Source organism: Diaporthe batatas, assembly GCF_019321695.1.
Source record: "Diaporthe batatas strain CRI 302-4 chromosome Unknown Contig00022, whole genome shotgun sequence".
Classification (NCBI taxonomy): domain Eukaryota; kingdom Fungi; phylum Ascomycota; class Sordariomycetes; order Diaporthales; family Diaporthaceae; genus Diaporthe; species Diaporthe batatas.
In genome coordinates this window covers 10018-28292 of record NW_025408569.1, presented here as the reverse complement: position 1 = coordinate 28292, position 18275 = coordinate 10018, and the positions used below count along the sequence as shown (strand labels likewise).

The 18275-nt window shown below is 51.6% G+C and overlaps 6 protein-coding genes across 6 annotated transcripts; 2 read left to right on the top strand and 4 right to left on the bottom strand.

The window, feature by feature from the left end:
- Window positions 1-346: 346 nt before the first annotated feature.
- On the bottom strand, window positions 347-2486 carry KVR01_012984 (uncharacterized protein; the record flags this gene model as incomplete). Its single annotated transcript, XM_044786778.1, has 1 exon — window positions 347-2486. One exon carries the CDS (start codon window positions 2484-2486, stop codon window positions 381-383), a length of 2106 nt encoding a protein of 701 aa, XP_044638140.1. The 3' UTR covers window positions 347-380.
- Window positions 2487-3110: 624 nt separating this feature from the next.
- Window positions 3111-3653, bottom strand: KVR01_012908 (uncharacterized protein; the record flags this gene model as incomplete). The annotated part of the gene is made up of 1 exon (XM_044786285.1): window positions 3111-3653. One exon carries the CDS (start codon window positions 3651-3653, stop codon window positions 3111-3113), a length of 543 nt encoding a protein of 180 aa, XP_044638064.1.
- An 844-nt stretch (window positions 3654-4497) lies between these two features.
- On the top strand, window positions 4498-5631 carry KVR01_012938 (uncharacterized protein; the record flags this gene model as incomplete). The annotated part of the gene is made up of 2 exons (XM_044791339.1): window positions 4498-4642; window positions 4703-5631. The coding sequence occupies 2 exons, from the start codon at window positions 4498-4500 to the stop codon at window positions 5629-5631; spliced, it is 1074 nt and encodes a 357-aa protein (XP_044638094.1).
- Window positions 5632-6222: 591 nt separating this feature from the next.
- Window positions 6223-6639, top strand: KVR01_012944 (uncharacterized protein; the record flags this gene model as incomplete). Its single annotated transcript, XM_044783153.1, has 1 exon — window positions 6223-6639. The coding sequence occupies one exon, from the start codon at window positions 6223-6225 to the stop codon at window positions 6637-6639; it is 417 nt and encodes a 138-aa protein (XP_044638100.1).
- A 3834-nt stretch (window positions 6640-10473) lies between these two features.
- KVR01_012878 (uncharacterized protein) lies at window positions 10474-11673 on the bottom strand. The gene is made up of 3 exons (XM_044783779.1): window positions 11438-11673; window positions 11073-11281; window positions 10474-11001 (listed from the first exon to the last, which is right to left on the bottom strand). Exons 1-3 carry the CDS (start codon window positions 11565-11567, stop codon window positions 10954-10956), a joined length of 387 nt encoding a protein of 128 aa, XP_044638034.1. The 5' UTR covers window positions 11568-11673; the 3' UTR covers window positions 10474-10953.
- Window positions 11674-12995: 1322 nt separating this feature from the next.
- KVR01_012959 (uncharacterized protein) lies at window positions 12996-16351 on the bottom strand. The gene is made up of 4 exons (XM_044794141.1): window positions 15821-16351; window positions 15744-15766; window positions 15415-15684; window positions 12996-15355 (listed from the first exon to the last, which is right to left on the bottom strand). Exons 1-4 carry the CDS (start codon window positions 16196-16198, stop codon window positions 13354-13356), a joined length of 2673 nt encoding a protein of 890 aa, XP_044638115.1. The 5' UTR covers window positions 16199-16351; the 3' UTR covers window positions 12996-13353.
- Window positions 16352-18275: the final 1924 nt, after the last annotated feature.

Sequence of the window (18275 nt, the reverse complement as noted above, 5' to 3'; positions counted from 1 at the left end):
TGGGGAAGTTGCCATCTCGTACCGCGGTTGGCAGGACGCGCGGACCAAATCACCACCTCCGACGGACCGAGGTGTTCGTCTGATGGTCCGTTCCAATGCGCGCCGGGGGGAGGCATTTTTAAGAATCAGGAATGGCATGAAGGTGGTGGTACAGAGAACATCAGATTGATTGTACCTAGCTGATTGTACAGGCTTCAAGGCCGTTGAATGATGCCATTGGGGGTTCTCTCCCTTTTCCTCCACGCCCTCCATGCAAGTAGTCGACAGCCAAGCTTGACCTCCAAGCAATCCTTTTCCTGACAGCAACCACTCCAGAGTCGTACAGACTTTTGTAAAAGACCTCGTAGTCCCCACCACCTCCGCCAGCTAACCCTGAGCCACTACTCATCGCCCGCCAGCGCACTCCGCGCCAACAGTATCGACATGGCCCGCATCCCACCCATCAAGTCCTCATCCGGAGGCACAGCCAACAGCCCCTGCAGAGAACCACCGACGACCATCCCCCCAAAGCCACGCGGCCTGCCCTGGCCCATGGACGCCCGGCGGGCAGCCGAGTGGCGGACGGCCTCGCCCAGCAGCAGCGACTCGACCTCCCCGCCGGCGATGTCCGCCTCCCCCTCCAGCATCCTGAGCGCCGCCGCCCACATGTCGTCCAGGTACGCCGCCTGCGCGTCGGCCGCCTCCCACACCGCCCCCTCCGCCTCCTCGCAGTGCGCCCGGTGCGCGGGCCACGCCCACAGCTGGCAGTACTTGCCGCAGTAGACGGCGCCCAGGCACCTGGCGCAGACGATGTACCGCGCCGGCGCCCTGCCGCAGTCGTCGCAGGTGGGTCTGATGTTGTTGTTGTTGTTGTCTGCCTCCTCTGCGGGGCCCTGTGCCTCCTCCTCGGGGTCGTGATGTCCTGATGCCCTCCCCGGGGGGCCCGAGGGCTGCTGGGAGCCGTGCCGTGCTTCTGTGGGAATGTTGTCGTCGTTCTCAGCTTGGATGAGGCTGTCGCTGCTGATCATGTGCGCGAGCGTGACTGAGTTCGGCGGCTCGCCGCTCCGCCGGGCGAACTCGCCGATGCCGACTGCCATCTCGGCGCTGGGGTCGTCGGCGGCGAAGGCGTCGCGGGATGTCGCCGCCTCGATGGGGTTGGATGAGCTGAGGTCGACTTCGGGGTTGGAGCGGCCGCCGGCCTGGCTGCGACGAAGTCGGGTGATCGGGGCAGGAGCAGGTCCCTCAGGCTCCGACAGCTCTTGCTCTGCACGTCTCTTGGTCCCGCGGGGCTGGCTGGGCGTGACTGCGCTGGCCTTGCCGTGTTTGACTTGCGCGTTCTTCTTCTTCTGGCCCCGTATGCTGTCGTCATACGCCCCGTCGAGTTGCGACGAGTCCGAGTCGACGCTGTCCAGGTCCAAGCCCTTCCCAATCCCAGCAGCACCGCCGCTCAATCGCGAGGAGCTGCGGAGGGCCCGAGACCTGGTGAGCATCCTGGCCTGTGCTTGCTTCTCGGCAGCTGGGGCTGGGGTTGGGGTAGGAGACGACGCGACTTTGGTTCGGTCGTTGTCTGGGTCTCTGGCAGCCAGGGGGCTCGACAGGACGATTCTCTCGATGTCTGCCAGAAGCTCGGGGATCGGGGCAACATTCTTGGGGAGGTCGGGCTCCTGCTCGATAGGGCCAGCGCTGTTGCCACCGTGTGAGGGAAGCTCATCGTGGCGCGTCGGCTGAGTGGATCGATCCTTCTTCTTTGATGATTTGGCGGAGCGGTCTTGCAGTTCAACCTTCCACTCCTGGGGCTTATCAGAGCCTTCATCAGAGCCTTCAGGGGCGGGCGAGGTAGCCTCCGCCTTGACTTTCGTGGGTCTTCGAGAACGCAGTGGCTGGACTTCAATCGTTTCCTCCACCATATCGGGCGACAAGGATGCGAGCCTCCTGCTTCGTCGTCTAACCGCAGCAGATCGGACACTCTGACCCTCGCGGACGTCACCCACTTTCTTGATTTCCCCGTCCTTCGAAGCCTCAGGCGGGCCGTCACTGGCCAGCCTTATGGAGCCCCTCGCCGTCTTGACCCATTTGTTGCTCACATGATCCTTGCTAGCATTCTCGGAGGGGGTGTCAACTGACTTGTTGCGGGGTGCGGTGATGGGCTCAGTCTCAGCTCTGTGAAAGACTGCCACGTTGTCCTGGGACAAAGGGGGATTCGGGAGGAGTGGGGGCACAACGTTGTCGTCCTCATCTTCCGTTGCTTCTGCGGTCGTTGCTTTGGCAGTCTTGTCCTCTTGAGGCTTGGGGTGGGAATCGGGGCTCGATGACGCCTGCTTGGGGCTTGCGTCTGCGCCGGGGCAACTTGACTCACGAGACTCACTGCTGCTCGAATGGCCCGAAGTTCTGTGGCCAGGGTTGCGTTTCTTCCTCTTCGTAGGGGGTCTGGCAGGCTGGTCCTGGGGAGAGTGACCTGTCAGCCTGGTGCTCCTGCGACGGCTTCGAACCACCGATCGCGTGTCCATCTTTCTTGTTGTCCTCGGATTGTTTGAGTGGTGCAGGGCGAGTCAAGTAAGATGGTTGAATCGAGTCCAGTGGGGGTTGCAGTTCAGGCAACAACAACTGACGGCAAGATCGAACTCGCTGGGCTGAAAAGATGTAGCGGCCGGGCACGAAGGTCAGGTGAATTGCGGTGAAAAAGGTCAGCTGTCAGTGGCCGTTTTCAGAGCCGCAGTTGGGGGGGAGGGGAACTGCTTTGCCAGCTTCAAATCCCCTGAAGCTTGGGCAGACTGAGTAAACATGGCAGACCTGCGCTTTAGTGAACGCAGGCCGTGGCCGAACAGTGTCACTTGGGGGGGGCCACCTGGGGCTTGCTGTGACTTTGAATATCTCCTTGATTGTGTTATGGAGGGTATCTCTCTCGACGGACCCATGAGGTATCGATCTCGTCAATGATCAGATGCAACTCTGCAAAAGAAAGCCCTGCAAGCCCTGCAATCCGAATCAAGAAACCATGGAGAAAGAAAAACAGCTGGAAGTGGAAAGGCAAGTACCGAACCAAAGCCTTCATCCGCAGAGCTCGTCCGCCCCACTCTTCAAGCCCAAACAGCCATTGATCCGGGTGCAACATGACGAACGTCTCACCAAACCTAGCGACCTGGAGAAGACGGGGTCGGGGTGTCAGAATCATCCTCGGGCTCCCACTTCTTGACGCCCATCGCGTCCTCAAACGCCATCATGGACGCGACGCGGAGGCCCTCCTGCGGACCGTACTCCTCCCGCATGATGTTCACAATGCGAAGAACAAGGGAGTGGTCCTCGATCGCCATGAGGTGACCCTGGGAAGTGTGCTTTCCGACCACGCGAGTCTTGACGTGGTATCCCTTCTCGCCGTCGAAGGTGGTCAGGATGTGGCGCATGGTCCAGGTGGCCTTGAGCGCCGAGGACGGGATGAAGCTGTCCACCTCGAAGTAGAGGACCCACTGGCCGACCTTGAACTTGGCCTTGCGGACGATGACCTCGAGGTCGCCGGTCACGGTGGCGATCTCAAGACCCTTGATGCAGAGGCCGCACGGCTTGCGGATGGCGGTCACCTGGCGGAGGGTGACCAGCTTGCGCTCGAGCATGACCGAGGTCAGGCCCCTGCCCCTGGTGAGGGCGCGGGTGGGAGCAAGGGGGGTCTCCGACTCCATCCTGACTTATCGCCGGCAGTTTCTGGTCTCGAGCTGGCTGCTGTTCAGAAGGATCAGGCCCAAGTTTGGAGAGAGCCGCGGGTGCTGGGCATGGTCAGTGATGAGGCCATTTTGATGATAGATTCAGGTTGCAGGGAAGCAAGGTGGGGAAACAAAGGAGATGGCTTCCTTTCAACGCAAAGGAATGGGGTGAACTTAGGGCTTTGGGCTGCTATTATCACATACCTCCTCAAGTGATGAATGGTGTGTCAAGGCTTGAGCTGTTGCTGTGAACACAGCTTGTTGCCATGGCAGAAGGTGAGGATTGTGGTGTGAGAAGTGAGAGTTGGTGTTGTGGCAGAAGGCTGGGGTTTTGCAGAAAGCAAGCAAGGTGCTGGAAAGCAAAGCAGTGCTGCCTGGGTGAGCGTCACTCACGATGCCGGCCCCACCGTCGACGGCAGTCGTCGCTAGCTCCGCCCCGGGGTGGCAGCTCGGCACGGAGCTAGACGGCAGGGCCCCACTTTTCCCGGCTCCGGCTCCGGGCTCCGGTGCCGGGCTAAGGCCCACCCCAGGTGCTATGATGAGGTCATCCTGGTTCTGCCAAGTTCCTCATCCCCCAGTAAGTAGCCATGGAGACTTACAAATCCATCCCTCATTGGGCAGCCCAGCGTTGAGTTTGAACCCACACTTGGTGGGCAACCACGTAACATTACGTCCTCGTTCCTAAAGTTTGCCTGCGAGCGGGATTCTTCGCCGAACTCTGTGGTGAACTGTAGACCAATTCCCCTAGTCTCTGATACAGTGGCTCTGGAAGACGATAAGACATTCACGACTGGGGTTGTCAAGTCCAGCGTAAATACTCAACATGGCCGAGCAGAATCGTAAGTGGCAGACACGTCAGGATGGCCTCGACAAGATTTTCCAGTCCTCAGAGGCGGTGCCGAAGCCTGGAGCGGGCGAGGTTCTCGTCCGTATCAAGGCTGTCTCGCTGAACTATCGCGACACCGAAGGTGAGTGCTGCATGGATACAAAGCCCCCACGTGTTGCGTGAAGACTGACGCATGACCTAGTCGCAATGGGCCTCTACGGCCACCACAAGACCATTGATGCAACCTCAAACCAGCCACTCGTCCTCTGTTCCGACATGTGCGCCGAGGTGGCTGAAGTTGGGTCTAGCGTTTCGTCTTGGAAGGCCGGCGACAGAGTCATGGGCACCTTCTGCCAGGACCATCTGACCGGCCAGATCCAGGCGCAACAGATGGGCTCCGGGCTCGGGTTACCACTGGAGGGTGTCCTGCAAGACTACCGCGTCTTCCCGGAGCATGGGCTGGTCAAGGTCCCCGACCATCTCACCGATGAAGAGGCGAGCTGCCTCCCCATCGCAGCCGTCACGGCCTGGATGTCGGTCAACGGCCTGCGGCCTCTGGGACAGCCAGGCGGCGAGGGCGAGGTCGTGCTCCTGCAGGGCACCGGCGGCGTCAGCGTGTCCGGGCTGCAGATCGCCAAGGCGGGCGGCGCAACCACCATCGTGACCTCGTCGTCCGACGAGAAGCTTTCCCGGGCCAGGGAGCTCGGCGCAGACCACGTTATCAACTACCGGACGACGCCCGACTGGCACGAAAAGGTCATGGAGATCACGGGCGGCAGAGGAGCAGACATCATCTTCGAGGTCGGCGGCGCGCGCACCCTGAGGAAATCGTTCAAGTGTGTGTCCTTCGGCGGCGTCATCAACAGCATCGGCTATGTCACCGGCAAGCTGGACGATCCCAAGGACGACCTGACCAACATCAACGTCCTTGCTCTCACGCGGACCGTCACTCTTAAGGGCATCATCAACGGGCCAAGGGACAGGTTCGAGGAGCTCTGTGACTTCTATGCCAAACACAAGGTGCGGCCCGTAGTAGATTGCGTATTCGGATTCGAGCAGGCAAAGGAGGCATTGCAGTATCTATATGGCGGCTCCCACTTCGGGAAGGTTGTGATACGTGTTGGTGCTTAAGCATCTTACTCCATGATAATGGAAGGCACAGCTCATGCTCGGACAGGCCTTCTTGAGTATCACATATTCGGAAAGCCAGCCATCAATCTCACACAGCGCGCAGACTCCCAGTCGCTAAATATTTTTGAATTTTGATAATTGTTGCTCACAGTCTCGGGAAAGGCTGTTCAGTCATTGGGCACAGTCGATTCAATGAAAAGAACCACAATTTGCAGGACGGTGATTCGGATCACAGAATTTGCTGTTAAGACGAGAACGGAGGTTTGGCCGTCATTCTACTAATTAGCGGTTTGTTGTCCTCATGTACCTGAAGTACTTAAGCTAGGTAGGTAGAAGCGATTCTCGCACCAGTTGACGCCCGACGCACACGCTACTTGTTAGTCCAGCCCGCCGTCAAGCAATCATCACAAAATTGACACCTTTCAAATTTGGGCGTTTTCATCTTCGTATAAAAGTCCCCTGCGCCCGACCCTGTTTTGACTTCCAATCCTACATTTGAACCTTCTCACTCCTATCTCAGCAAACACGTCATATCAAGGTATTCAAATTTGAAACAGAGCGTACCTTCCCTTCGCCCTTCTTCAACCCATCATGTCCTCATCACAGCAAAACATACTCTCCGGGCTCGCTCTGAGGCCAAAGCCTTCCAACGCACCCCCGGAAAGTGACAAAAATCAAGCCAAGAACGAAACCACTATCCTCCTACGCAAGTCCGACACCGAAGGCTGGTCCGAAGAGAAGCTCACCATGGCCCTGAACGACCACGCAGCGAAGAGCCAGCCACCTACAGACACACCTCCAGTCGCGCCTGCACAAGCCGAATCACAGGGACAGCCAAAGGTCACCAGTTATGAGCGAGTACGACGCTTGGCACGGTGGCAAGAGACCGTCCTCCTCCTCCGCCAGGCCGAAATGGAAGGGTGGAGCGACGAGAAGCTGACGCGTATGCTTCGCACCCGGGCCGAACTCCGCCAGGAGATCCTGCGCACAAGGGCAAACTCCGCCTGAGCGGCTAGAGAGTCGAGCCATGGGCAAAGGGATCTTTAGGACGATGCAGCAGCTTGTGGGGGAAACCGACAGGGCAGTATAGGCGGCTTCCTGCCAAATGGGCCGCAATACCACATCGAGTTTTGACCACAGCGCGGTATCGCCTTTCCCTTATTTTGGCTCTCGGCATTCGGTATTTTGTCTGGTCGAACCACTCTATGCATGCATGCTACCAGTGTTTGTTATACTTGGGGGGGGATTAGGGGCGGACCACATCTGGATGTTCGCTATAGTTGTGTCACCAGCGATTCAACAGGATAACTCATCAGTGGATGCTAAATCGCCAAAGAAGCTGGAGGAAGACCATAAAATTGTATTAGAGAAAATTCTAACACAATCAAGCCCCTGCGTTGCAAATACCATGGTTCGTGATCGTCAGTAGTTTCGTTCTTAATCTGTATATACCCCGAAGGCGTAGGTATGATCCCTTCACACAGCGGCGAACGCTCAAAGACCAAGATTTTCTGTAAGACAAAAATAGTGTACGAAGACTCTGCAGGCACGTGGTCTCAGCCTCGTGCCGCACAGAAAAGAGGAAGAAGTATGCCTCGCGACGGCGCCGTTGATCGTGAACACGAGTAGCCAATGGGTCAATAATCTGCCACGGCGATCATGACCATAAAATGACCGGTGGAACTTACAGCCATGGCCCAAGTGTTTGGAGATATTTAGTGAACCTTTTACTTTACGGGGCCCGGAACTGGACGGCCGGGTCATGCATGTGGAAGCCCTGGAGGTAGCTCTTGGATCCAGGATAGGACGGCCGGAACGGGTATGGTAGTCATAGGCTTGTAGGCATGGGAGGCATACCTGGATACTACCAATACATACTGTTTCACAATTTCTAATCCATCTAAATACAGCATTAATATGGGCACAACCAGACGTATGCATTCTCGCGAAATACAGAATCTGATTACCATTCATTACCCCACTCTACCTACTAGGGGGAGGGGTTTTTTTTAATATAAATAAAATATAATATCTATACACTATTAAAAAGCTTTTATAAGTATTTCCTAATAGTAAAATCCTTTCATTCTATATAAATTATATAACACTTTTTAATTTAATATAATTTACTTATTAATATACTATTAAAGGCCCTCTTCTAAGTATAAGGTTAAAAGATCTATAATTATAATTTTCTAATTAAATTTTATTTAACTATTTTATTATATTATAACTTAATCTAATCTTTAACTTTATTTAAACCTCTCTTTAAACCTATTTAATATTTTCCTCTTTAAGTAAGTTAAATTTAAATTAAAACCTTTAAGCTGAAGTTTAAGATTCTTATAAATCTTAATTTACTTTAAATTAAGCTTATAATCCCTTAGCTTCTTTAAAAATATATTAACTATCTTAAATAATAATAACTTCTCTTTAAAGTAAAAGTCTACCTTTATATAATTATAGATCTAATTATTAATAGTTATTTCTTCTTTTATTTATAATTTATTAAAACTATAAACCTAAATAATAGAGTATAATTACCTTACTTAATTATATCTTAGTTTATATAGTAGGCTAAACAACTACTTTTAAATAGTCTTACTTACAATATAATAGAGTAGATAGATAGGTATTTACTTAAGTAAAGCTAGAACCTTTAAGGGAATAATAGCTTTATCTTTACCTATTTTAACTAACTTATATTTAAAAGGCCTAAGTTATACAGCAACCTCACATATAGTACTTAATAGCGTTAAGACTAACTTATAGTCTATAATAGCTTTAACCTTTAATAAGCTAATAACACTAACCTAAACCAACTAAGCACAGCCTAACACACTAATATAGAAAGATATCTTTTAATAATAAATAGTATTATAAATATAGATTATAAAGTTACTATAAAAAGTCCTATATAGTAAACTTAACTAAATTAATCTTTAAAAAATATATTATATTTTATCCTTTTAAAACCCTAACTATTTACTTCTAACTTAATAGTAGAATTAAAAAAAATATAAATAGTCTATACTATTAAGGGCTTAATATACTAAATAAAAAGAGAGTTTAATTCCTATTAGAATTAAATTCTTTTTTCTTTTTTTTAACTTATCCCTAACTTAACTACCTATTAACTATTATTTAACTTAATTATATATAACCTATTAGAAACTATAAAAATATAGAAATATAAATTTTAATTTATTAAACTAACTTATAAATTTTAATTTTAATAATCTAATAATAGATTTAAAATCTTTAATATATATTAATATATATTAATATAATATTAAAATTTAATATATAATTAACCTTTTAATAAATTTTATTTATAATAGTATTTTATTAATTTTTTACTAATATTTAGAATATTTAGTTATAATATTTAGATTTTATTTAAATATTAATTTTTAATATAATTATACACCTATGTTAGGAACCCCCCCTCCCCCCGGTAGGTACTAAGGCCTGAATTCCTCATGGAAGTGTTATGTGTGACTGGGTGCTTTCGCAAGTCACAAGTTGTCCGTATTCCGGTATTTGCATGCGATCTCCATTGGTTAGGGATTACAGCTGCTTCGTCACTCACTGCCTGGTTCACTGACTGCGCGTCCTAGAAAGCAATCCTTGTCCGTTAGGAAACCCTGCTGGCCTTGGAACTAACATGTTTTGACACTTTTTTGTTTCCCATTTAATCATTCACCCTGGGGCAATCATCACAGTCACTAGGTATGCTAATTAACATTGCGATGGCGTGTTGAAAATGCGATAGTCACAGCTACCGCTTGTTGGTCAAGAACACTTGCTGTTGCTTTCATTCAAGACTATAAATAGGAACCTAGGCTGCTCTGTATTTCTCCTGCTTCTTACCATTCCAACGTCAAAACAATTCCAAAGTCAGACAACAAAATCTCTTTTGCCAAGCCAACAATCAACATTTCTTCACGAGACTGTCAGAAGGACCACCCTCGGAAATCCAACCCCAAATTTGACCAAGATAAGCGGCAGTACTCGTGTACTCAAACTGGTGAGCACACACCTGTTCCGACGCTGTCCTGTCCAGAAGCAGATACCAATACATGACTTTGTAGCGACTACACTCCATAATTGGGCACCAGAAACTGTGAGTACCATCCTATGTTGAAACCTCAAACGGCGGAGATACCATCAGTTTGACTGACAGCAATGCGTTGAGACCCACAGCTCAGCAAAGATGTCTGCGGATTGGACCTGTCCCCTGTGTGGGCACTACAACAAGACAGCAGACAAGTATTGCAAAAAGGAAGGTTGTGGCTATGTCCGTGACTCCATGAAGTAAAGCTCAGCGCCGGCGGTCTTGCATGCCCAAGTCTGGGTGTGAGGTTGAAGGAGTGAGCCAGGGCGGCATCCATAGCCATATTTGAGAAAATCACCGATAGTTTTCAGTGAGGGGTTGACCCTTCTTCAGCATATGAATTGAACACCAGCTCCTTGTGACTTTGTGTTTAAGCGGACTCCATGATGTTATGTTATACCTATGGCCTATTCTGCCGCTCACACTCAGTCATGCCGCTGAGATGACATTAAGATTTCGGCATGTCGAAAGAGAAGGAATCAGGGTATAGTGCCCGGGTAGATTTAGCATTACGGGCCCCTATACTTCCAACCGATTTATGATAGAGAGTCTATTGACAGCTTTTTGCCAAGAGAGAGATCCTCCCAGCTGAACTGATCACTTAACTCCCTTGTAACTTCGCATGTGACTGTTTTGAAATTTTTGGAGCTTGAGATCATGAAAATCAGCACACTTCCTCGCACACCTAACTCTTCTTATATTCCAAGTCTAGAACCACTGTAACATTGAACATAGGCACTGTTATAATTGTTGACTATGAACAGTTGGCCGTCCGAAATGAGGTAAGGCAAACCCGAATTTCCATGGTTTGGGGCGACTCAACGCTAACATGAGATGCCTTGTGGGTCAGGGATATGATACCCGTATTGCTAGTGAGATTCATGAACATTTCACCTGGGGTCGTGTAAATATACGGGCAAGCTTCTGTTCATGCTAAATACACATTTTTGTTTTGGCTCAAATGGATACTCAGGCTGTGCTCGGAGAGAAGAAAAAGCTTTTATGTGCAATGAAACGAATGAAACAAGAGCAATGATTCCCACCGAACTCCATTCCACCAAAAGAAGACATGCCGTTGTTTTCCGATGGAGTCGGCTCGATGCGAACGGGGTTTGAATACGCCGGAGCAGCATAACGAAAAGCTCAGCACATATGCAATGCCCCATTCTGATCATTAGATTTCCTTGATTGCCCACTTGGGCAACTTAGTTGTATATCGGCTCATCTGAGTCTGGCGGATAGCCTAGGTTGCACTATTATACAAAGGTGAGTGAGTATATTTCCTATCAAGTCAGGTTAAGAATGAGAGAGAGTAATGACTTACGCAAAGGTTGACTTCGTCGCCCTCCCCGCAAGTCTCGGAGCCCTCTGGGTTGTCGACGCAAGCATACGCCAGCCCTGTCACAGGGTCATCGTACGCATAGATCTCCTTTGTAAGCGGCCGACAGACAAAGTAGCGAGAGTCGCAATGCCCGGTCGTGGAGTTGAGCTGGAGGTCTTGGCTCAAAATGCAACCGCTCCCATAGATCTTGTCTGCAAGTGTGTGATGATCAGCGGTGCACATGGCAAGCTTCCAAGGCATGTCCAGCCTCATGAGGACAATCACGACTTGGCAAAGCCATTCACGGAGCGGCGATGGGATGAATCCGAGACTGGGAGATACAGGTTACACAAGTAGACAGAGCTTACACTGTGCCATTTCGCCCCCAAGATCGCGCGGCTCGGTTACGCCTAGATCAAAATCGTCACATGCAGCGTTCGCGAGCCCGCTCAGGCCCAACACGACGACATGAACGAGAGTGGAGGCCGGGAACTTCATCTTGGCTGTAAAGACTGGCAAAATTTGTCTGGGTGAAAAAGACCGAGCAGAATCGATGTGCAGAGCTTGCCATTATTCTTGTCCCTCGGGCGGCCAGTGAGCCTCCGAGCCTATTTAACCAATAATCAACTTGGGCATGTCGACCTTTCAGCTCTGAAGCTGCCGGCTAAAACTCAAATGCACGTACGTACATGGAGCATCTCGGCCTCATTTGAGATGCGTGCAGGATATTGACGATGGCGTCACAATAATGCAACGCTTCTGCACAGAAGCCGCGTATGAATGCAACATCGTGGTACCGCAAAAGGGCAGGTGGGTGGTTGAACAGGAGTAATAGACTTGTGTAAAAGCATCCCGGTAGCCGCTCGTATCCACTCGACCCCGGTACCCATGCGGGAGCGCCGCAAGGATTATACTCCTGCGAGCTTCTCATTGGGCAATGGCCGATCGATCGAGACCTAGCCCTCGGGAGAATAGGAAAACAACAAGGAATCCTTTGGCCAGGCTGGACGGCGGCCCGGCTAGCTCCAGGGGTGAGCGGCGGATGTAGCGGCAGATCGACGACCGAATTTGGATGAGATAGTTCGAGAGCTTCCACTACCCCATGCTCGAGTTAGTCTATGTTTTGACCGGTCTGCAGTTCCGACCAGTGAGATGGTGGGAATAGATCGACCTCGCTTGCATGGGAAGCTTTGCGGGGATTTTCTCCGATGCATGTAGTCACGCTCTCAGAGGAACTTGCCGGAGCCTTTCATGGTCCGTACCAATGCATGCAGTTCGGCCTCTGGTCCCTCATCTAGCCCCCAATAGTTCTGTCAATCGTGGAGGTTGGTCCATGGTTGTGTCATAGAAATTTGCTGAGCCTGCTTTCACACATGAAAAAGTTTTCCTGGAGCCAAGCCAAAATGGCATTGTCCACATGATATTTTGTCGTGCTGGCGGTTGATCTCTTACGGGTTTTCTCAAGACTGTCTGCAAAGTCCCCCGCTTGAGTGAATCACCAAGGTCGTGTTTTGATAACTGGCAGGTAAAAGAGATCACATGCGTGGTATAAACTTACATAGATAGGCTTGTTATCGCACAAGTGAAGTGTCGGTCCTCGAATAATAGCTACGGGTGACTCCGAGCCCAAGTATCAAATTATGTGTCATCTAGGGGCGACGTGTAGCATCCGGTGAGCATCAGACTCACACCTGTAATACAGATGCACCGTGCCATCTTGGAATATTTCATGACACCGGTCAGGGTCGGAAAAAGAACAACGACAATCTGAAAGCTTTCACTGACGCTTTGTCCCGTAACTCCGAGTTCGGTCGGTACCATATAGGTTGCGTTGCACAGCTTTGAATACTTGTAATCCAGAATTGCACGTGTTATTTGTCCCCGGCGGCAGATTGATGAGAATACCTTGGTCCTTTGAAACTCAGCGTAGGCAGGCCACTTTTGGGACACACTTCCAGAGAAGCTCGGTTGCTAGATATCAACAAGTGGCTTGATTCTTCGTACTCGCGTGGCCGAATGGCCTTCTATGGAGGCCATCTGTGTGGCATTGACAAAGTTCCTGGCGATGATAAATCCACTCACATAATTTTTTCTTCTCTTATGAGCAATTCCGTTTTATGGGTATCCATTGTCGATGAAAGATCACGACCGGATATCATATCAAATTGATATTTGCTGCTGCTTACTGATACACTGGTCGTCGAGTGAAAGCCGCTCCGTATGTACAAAGACCCTAATATGCCACTGTTCCTGAATCGACAAAGTCCAAGCGAGAACTAACCACTCACCACTGTTTTTTGACTGCGTTTGGACTGCCTCCATCCCCTCCACGTATCTCATAAACTCCCACCGAGCCATCAGCGTCGCCCACAAAGAACGTCTTGCTGTCGGAAGAGAAGGAAATCGAGATGACCCTGGATAAATCCAATAACTGCTCACTGCCCCCGGCGATGGCCATCGTCCCGCCGAACGTTGGTGTCCTCCAGACCTCCCTCCCGCCTCTTTGCGTATCGAGTATCACAAGACAGTTTTTCGTGCCGCCCATCCCCGTATCCGCCCCGGGGCCCTGCCGGTACGCAACATAACGGCAGTCCGGGCTGATGCACGCGATGGTATTCTCGTCCGGGATGGGGAACACCGACGTCGTGTCGCCCGCTAGGTCCCACACCAGTACCCACCGCTCGTGTACGGTAACAGGCTCGACCTGCCACGCGCCGGGGCGCCCGATCACCCGCACGTTGTTGGGTATCCAGATCGACACCACCAGGTCCCCGTGCGTGGCCAGCCCACACGGCAGCGCCGTCTCGAGCTCCGCGTGCCGCGGCATGCACACCCTCGTCGGGCGCGAGCTCGGCTTCGCCCCCTCGTAGCCGGCCGGGCAGCAGATGTCGAGGTCCCAGATCATCAGCATGGCGGAGTGCGGCGGCGGCGGGTGGCCCCCGCGCGGCGGCCTGGGCCCCGCGGCCGCGACCAGCAGCGGCGCCGTCGACGAGAAGGCCAGCTCCGGCAGCTTGGGGACGTGGGGCATGCCGGCCCTGCAGAGCTCGATGGAGAAGGGTTTCCCGAACGGCTTCTTGCCCGCGCTCTTGTTGGGCTCGCTGCCGCCGGCTTTCTGCTCGGTCACCGGGTACAGGTCGATCGCGTCGCCGGACTCGCGGTAGCAGGCCAGTGGTGGCGTCTTTGTGTCGTAGATGTCGGCCTTGACGGCGGCCCAGCGGAAGGCCGCGTCGATGGACTGCAGCTTCTTCTTGCGCTCCCAGTTCCAGATCTCCAGGCTGTTCCCGAAGCCCGAGGCGACTGCGATCAGCGCACTCGTCTCGGACAGGATGGCGTGGCTGTTGACGAAGAAGTCCCGGGACCTTGGCTGCATCGAGACATAAAAGTTGACCTTGATAGATGATATGACGTTGGATAGTGGCAGTCCGAAGATCTTCATCGTCTTGTCTCCGTGCTTGCTTGCCACGATGTATGATGCTGGCGACACATCTACTTGGAATGCTGTCACGGCGTGGCCTGATCCTTTCTCGTTGAAAGACAGCATCTTGGTCCGTGCCAATTCGATTGAAGGTATAGTGAAGGGCGTACTCCTTGGCTGATTATAGCGGGCCGGCACCTCACTGGGATCGATATATATCTTGTCGGGTGGGCTCACGGCGAAAAGCGGAAGAGGCGCAAGGCCCTCTGATTCTCGACGGTCAGAGGAATGCGACGCGGTAGAGCCGGCAATGGAGAGCTGATCGAAGACCTTGAAAGTTGTCGAGAAGCTGTCGCTTGGAGTCGGCGGGGACGGGTGCCCATCGACACTCTCATTCATAGATGACAGCGTTGTCCGCCGGGGATTCTTTGCAGGAGGGGTGGGTGGGTAGAGCGAACTAGAATTCGGGTTCGAAGTTGGCGAGATCATCCGGGGAGCTCGAGAGCCTCGGCTGGATATGCTTGAGCGGAAGGAGTTTTTCGAACGGTGTGAGGATACATGAGAAGTGTATGATGCCTGACGAGAGGCACCGGGCGTTATTGGCGCGCTGCTGATCGATGATGCATCGTCATCGGCTGGTGCGTGGACGGACGACATCGCTGAAGATGGTCGAGAGACGATGGAGCTGGCTGTTGATTTCATAGTTGAAGCAGTGTTGGATTTCCTGGTAGAGCCGAGGGACCATCTGCCAAATGCACTGCTCAATCGCTTTGCCGGTCGTAAACCGCTGCCGAGGAACGTCGGAGATATTGTCGGGCTCTCTGAATCGATATTTGGGGACATCACTGGCATGATGATCGTGGAGGTATCCCTTTCACCACAATGTTAGTCAAACACGTATTGAGTATTGTCCACTCACTCAAAACTCACTCTTTATTTTCCAATATCGCTGGCTTCCTCATTACTGTCGGGGGAGTGATCGGCAACGCCTTTTCTCTCGTATCTGACCTGCACAGCGACTGCACGTAAAGGCGAATATCATCAAGTGACTTCTTCAGAGTCGCATTCAGGCCGTCTCGATCCTCGCCTTCTTGGGCCTGCTGGATAGTCCGGCGGATGAGGGCCAACACTCTGGACGTGTCTTGGTCGAGATATGTTGAGAAAGATTCCGCGTCGGCGCCGATTTCCTTGGCCGCCGCCCTGTTTTTGGTCAGCGAGGGGATCAACTAGCCATAACGGTGAAACCGGCCGGCTCTTACAAGTTCACAACTTCCAGGGCGAGCTATGTAATTCGTCAGCGGAACGTCGTGCACTCGACCCGGGCAGTTGCCCTCACCTGCAGCGCCCGTCGGCAGGTCTGTAGCCCATCCTTCAAATCCCGTACCTCCGGGACCTTGGCCACCCAGAGCGCCTCCCGTAGTGGGCCATCGGCGCACTCATGAAGCACAGCATCGACGCGGGCGAGCGCATCTCCGCACCCGCGGACTATTGCGAGGATCGGGGGCTGGAGGCGGGTCGGTATCACGATCTCGGAGTCTCCCAGGCGTTCGAGAGGTGTTCGCAGGTCGAGCAGCTCGTATGCGAGGGGGTCCAAGTCTGAGTTGGCGAAGGAGGTGTTCTGCAGGAACTCGTCGACAAGCGTGGTCGTCTGCTGGGTGGCAGACAGCGCGTAGAGGACGGCGGCCTTCAGGAGATAAGTGTCCATGGTATGCATCTTTGCTGGCTCATTCTTCTGAGCCCATCTGCCGTAAAGGTCTCATGTGCAGACACAGCTAGCTGGTGGCGAATCTGCAGTACGAAGTGAGGATGGCGATAGAGTTCGGGCAGCAAAAGGGTTCTTGTAAAATCCTCGGGTGGCTGCTCTTCGAGCTCTTGTGAGATGTTGTACTTATGTGTGATTTGTCTCTGTCAGTGTGACCCTCCTTGTAAGCACTTACGGTGATGACCGCCTCAGCTCCGGAAACCCAGCCAGTCACGCATCGCCCTTGTCGGGCTTGGGCTGCATACCGATGGACCCATGTAAGCCAAACCCCCCCGAAGTCCTGCAGCCCGGCGGCAGCCAAGCTCGCGTCGCACCGTTGAGTGGGCGGGCCTGACTGCCGGTCATCTCGGCGTCCCCTAGCAGCTAGGTTGGGGAAATCCATAACTGCCCAGGTGCCCCAAAGGGGGGGCACTCTCCCAAATTCGGCACAAACGTGGTCGCTATTGAGTGGACTTTTGTCGCTTGCCATCGTGCGCTCAGGCACTATCGTTGCATCCAGGGACGGACTCGCTCTGCCTGGCAGTAGATCCTCTGGATCGTCGGTTATCATCTCCAACTTGAGAATATAAGCGGTTTCCTTGCATTCCAACGGTAGCAGCGGTCACTTGATTGCTGACATGTGGTTGACACACATCGTATGCTTATGTGAGATTCGAAATTTTTACATGGGGCTTGGGTTTCGTGTGCTCAATTGGGAGAATGCTTACTTTCGAGTTTTAGACTTCTGAATCTGGGTATTGCTACTTGCTAATTCTTCCAATCGCCTCTCCTCCTCGAGCGATCTGGGCGTAGCGACTGCGGGCTGCTCGAATGGAGTTATGCCGAACGCATAAAGATACCTTATTGTTGCTGCTCAGCTGCCAGTGGTAGGTTCTGCGCTAATGTGAACTCTAGAGCTCGTTTATGTGCTTCAGAATTTCGCCCCTAATAACTGCACCCATTGGGTGTTGAAGAATAGACTTCCGCTAGCAGCCGTAGACCATACCGGCACACATTTCCATAGAGTATTTGATTCGGCACTTCTCTGAATTCTAATCGGGATGCTACCCGTGCAGTGGCAGATGTTTACTGTCCGCAGAACCTTAAATGACAATGGCTGCGCGGGCGGTACTGTCAAGTTCACTGCAACCATTCAGCACACCCGCTCATCCAGCCTCCGGGGGCGCATGCTGCCACGATTATTTGATTGTTAATGCAAGCCGGCCCTGCAGCAAAGTTTGTGTTTCCCACGGCGTTGGCGGCCGGCCTATCCCTCCGGACCCCGGACCTTTCTGGGGAAACTGCGAGCACATCCTCACCTCACTATTCACAGAGAAGTGTCATAAGTGTGCACCATTGAAAGGTGATAGGGATAGTGAACCTATTGAATCAACTCATTCCAGAAGACATCTGAGACACAGGCATGCCGGCAAACCTTAGCTTCAAAAAGAAAAGCACTCAGATGCGACTATAAGATTCCCCAGCTCAATTACGCGTGAATTCCGCGCTCATTGGACAATGAAAAGAGGTACCGGTAATCTAAAGGTGATATGAAGTACACGAACTTTCACTGTGGAAAAGACGCATTCTACCTAATTTCATTCTTCGTGAACCTTGTGAAAAAACATGGATGAAAGAAATGGAAGTTAGGCCTCATTTTCAAATTATTTCAACATACTGGTATTTAAGTTCTGTTTTTAATAAAGTAAATTGATTTGACGCTCAGTTGCGCAGCCCAATATGTTGTCGAATAAATGTTTCTTGTTAACTCTCCCATACCTGGCTTCGTCCCGGCCAGCCGGAACGCTAATATCTTGGCCATCGTGGCTTCATCGCTCACTTCAACCCAATCAGAGCACCAGTTGGAGCTTACACATGCAGGATGTTGCGGTTGGCCTATTGCATTCTAGTATTATGTTTTAAATTGCCTTAGCACCTCGCTCATACAAACTATACAATCCAGCTTTAAGAGTTAATATTTTCCTATTTTAAAAGGAGTTTTTACCTTAAATAGCACCTTCTTATTCCTAATAGGGAAGAAGGTTATTCT

Bases quoted from the DNA above. Each gene is read 5' to 3' on its own strand.
- KVR01_012878 (XM_044783779.1), bottom strand. From the start codon at position 11,567: ATGAAGTTCCCGGCCTCCACTCTCGTTCATGTCGTCGTGTTGGGCCTG. The intron at 11,282-11,437 runs GTAAGCTCTGTC...ACACACTTGCAG, and splicing joins TGGGGGCGAAATGGCACAGT to ACAAGATCTATGGGAGCGGT. The intron at 11,002-11,072 runs GTAAGTCATTAC...TTTGTATAATAG, and splicing joins GCGACGAAGTCAACCTTTGC to TGCAACCTAGGCTATCCGCC.
- KVR01_012959 (XM_044794141.1), bottom strand. From the start codon at position 16,198: ATGCATACCATGGACACTTATCTCCTGAAGGCCGCCGTCCTCTACGCG. The intron at 15,685-15,743 runs GTAAGAGCCGGC...GACCAAAAACAG, and splicing joins GCCCTGGAAGTTGTGAACTT to GGCGGCGGCCAAGGAAATCG. The intron at 15,356-15,414 runs GTGAGTTTTGAG...TTGTGGTGAAAG, and splicing joins GCGATATTGGAAAATAAAGA to GGATACCTCCACGATCATCA.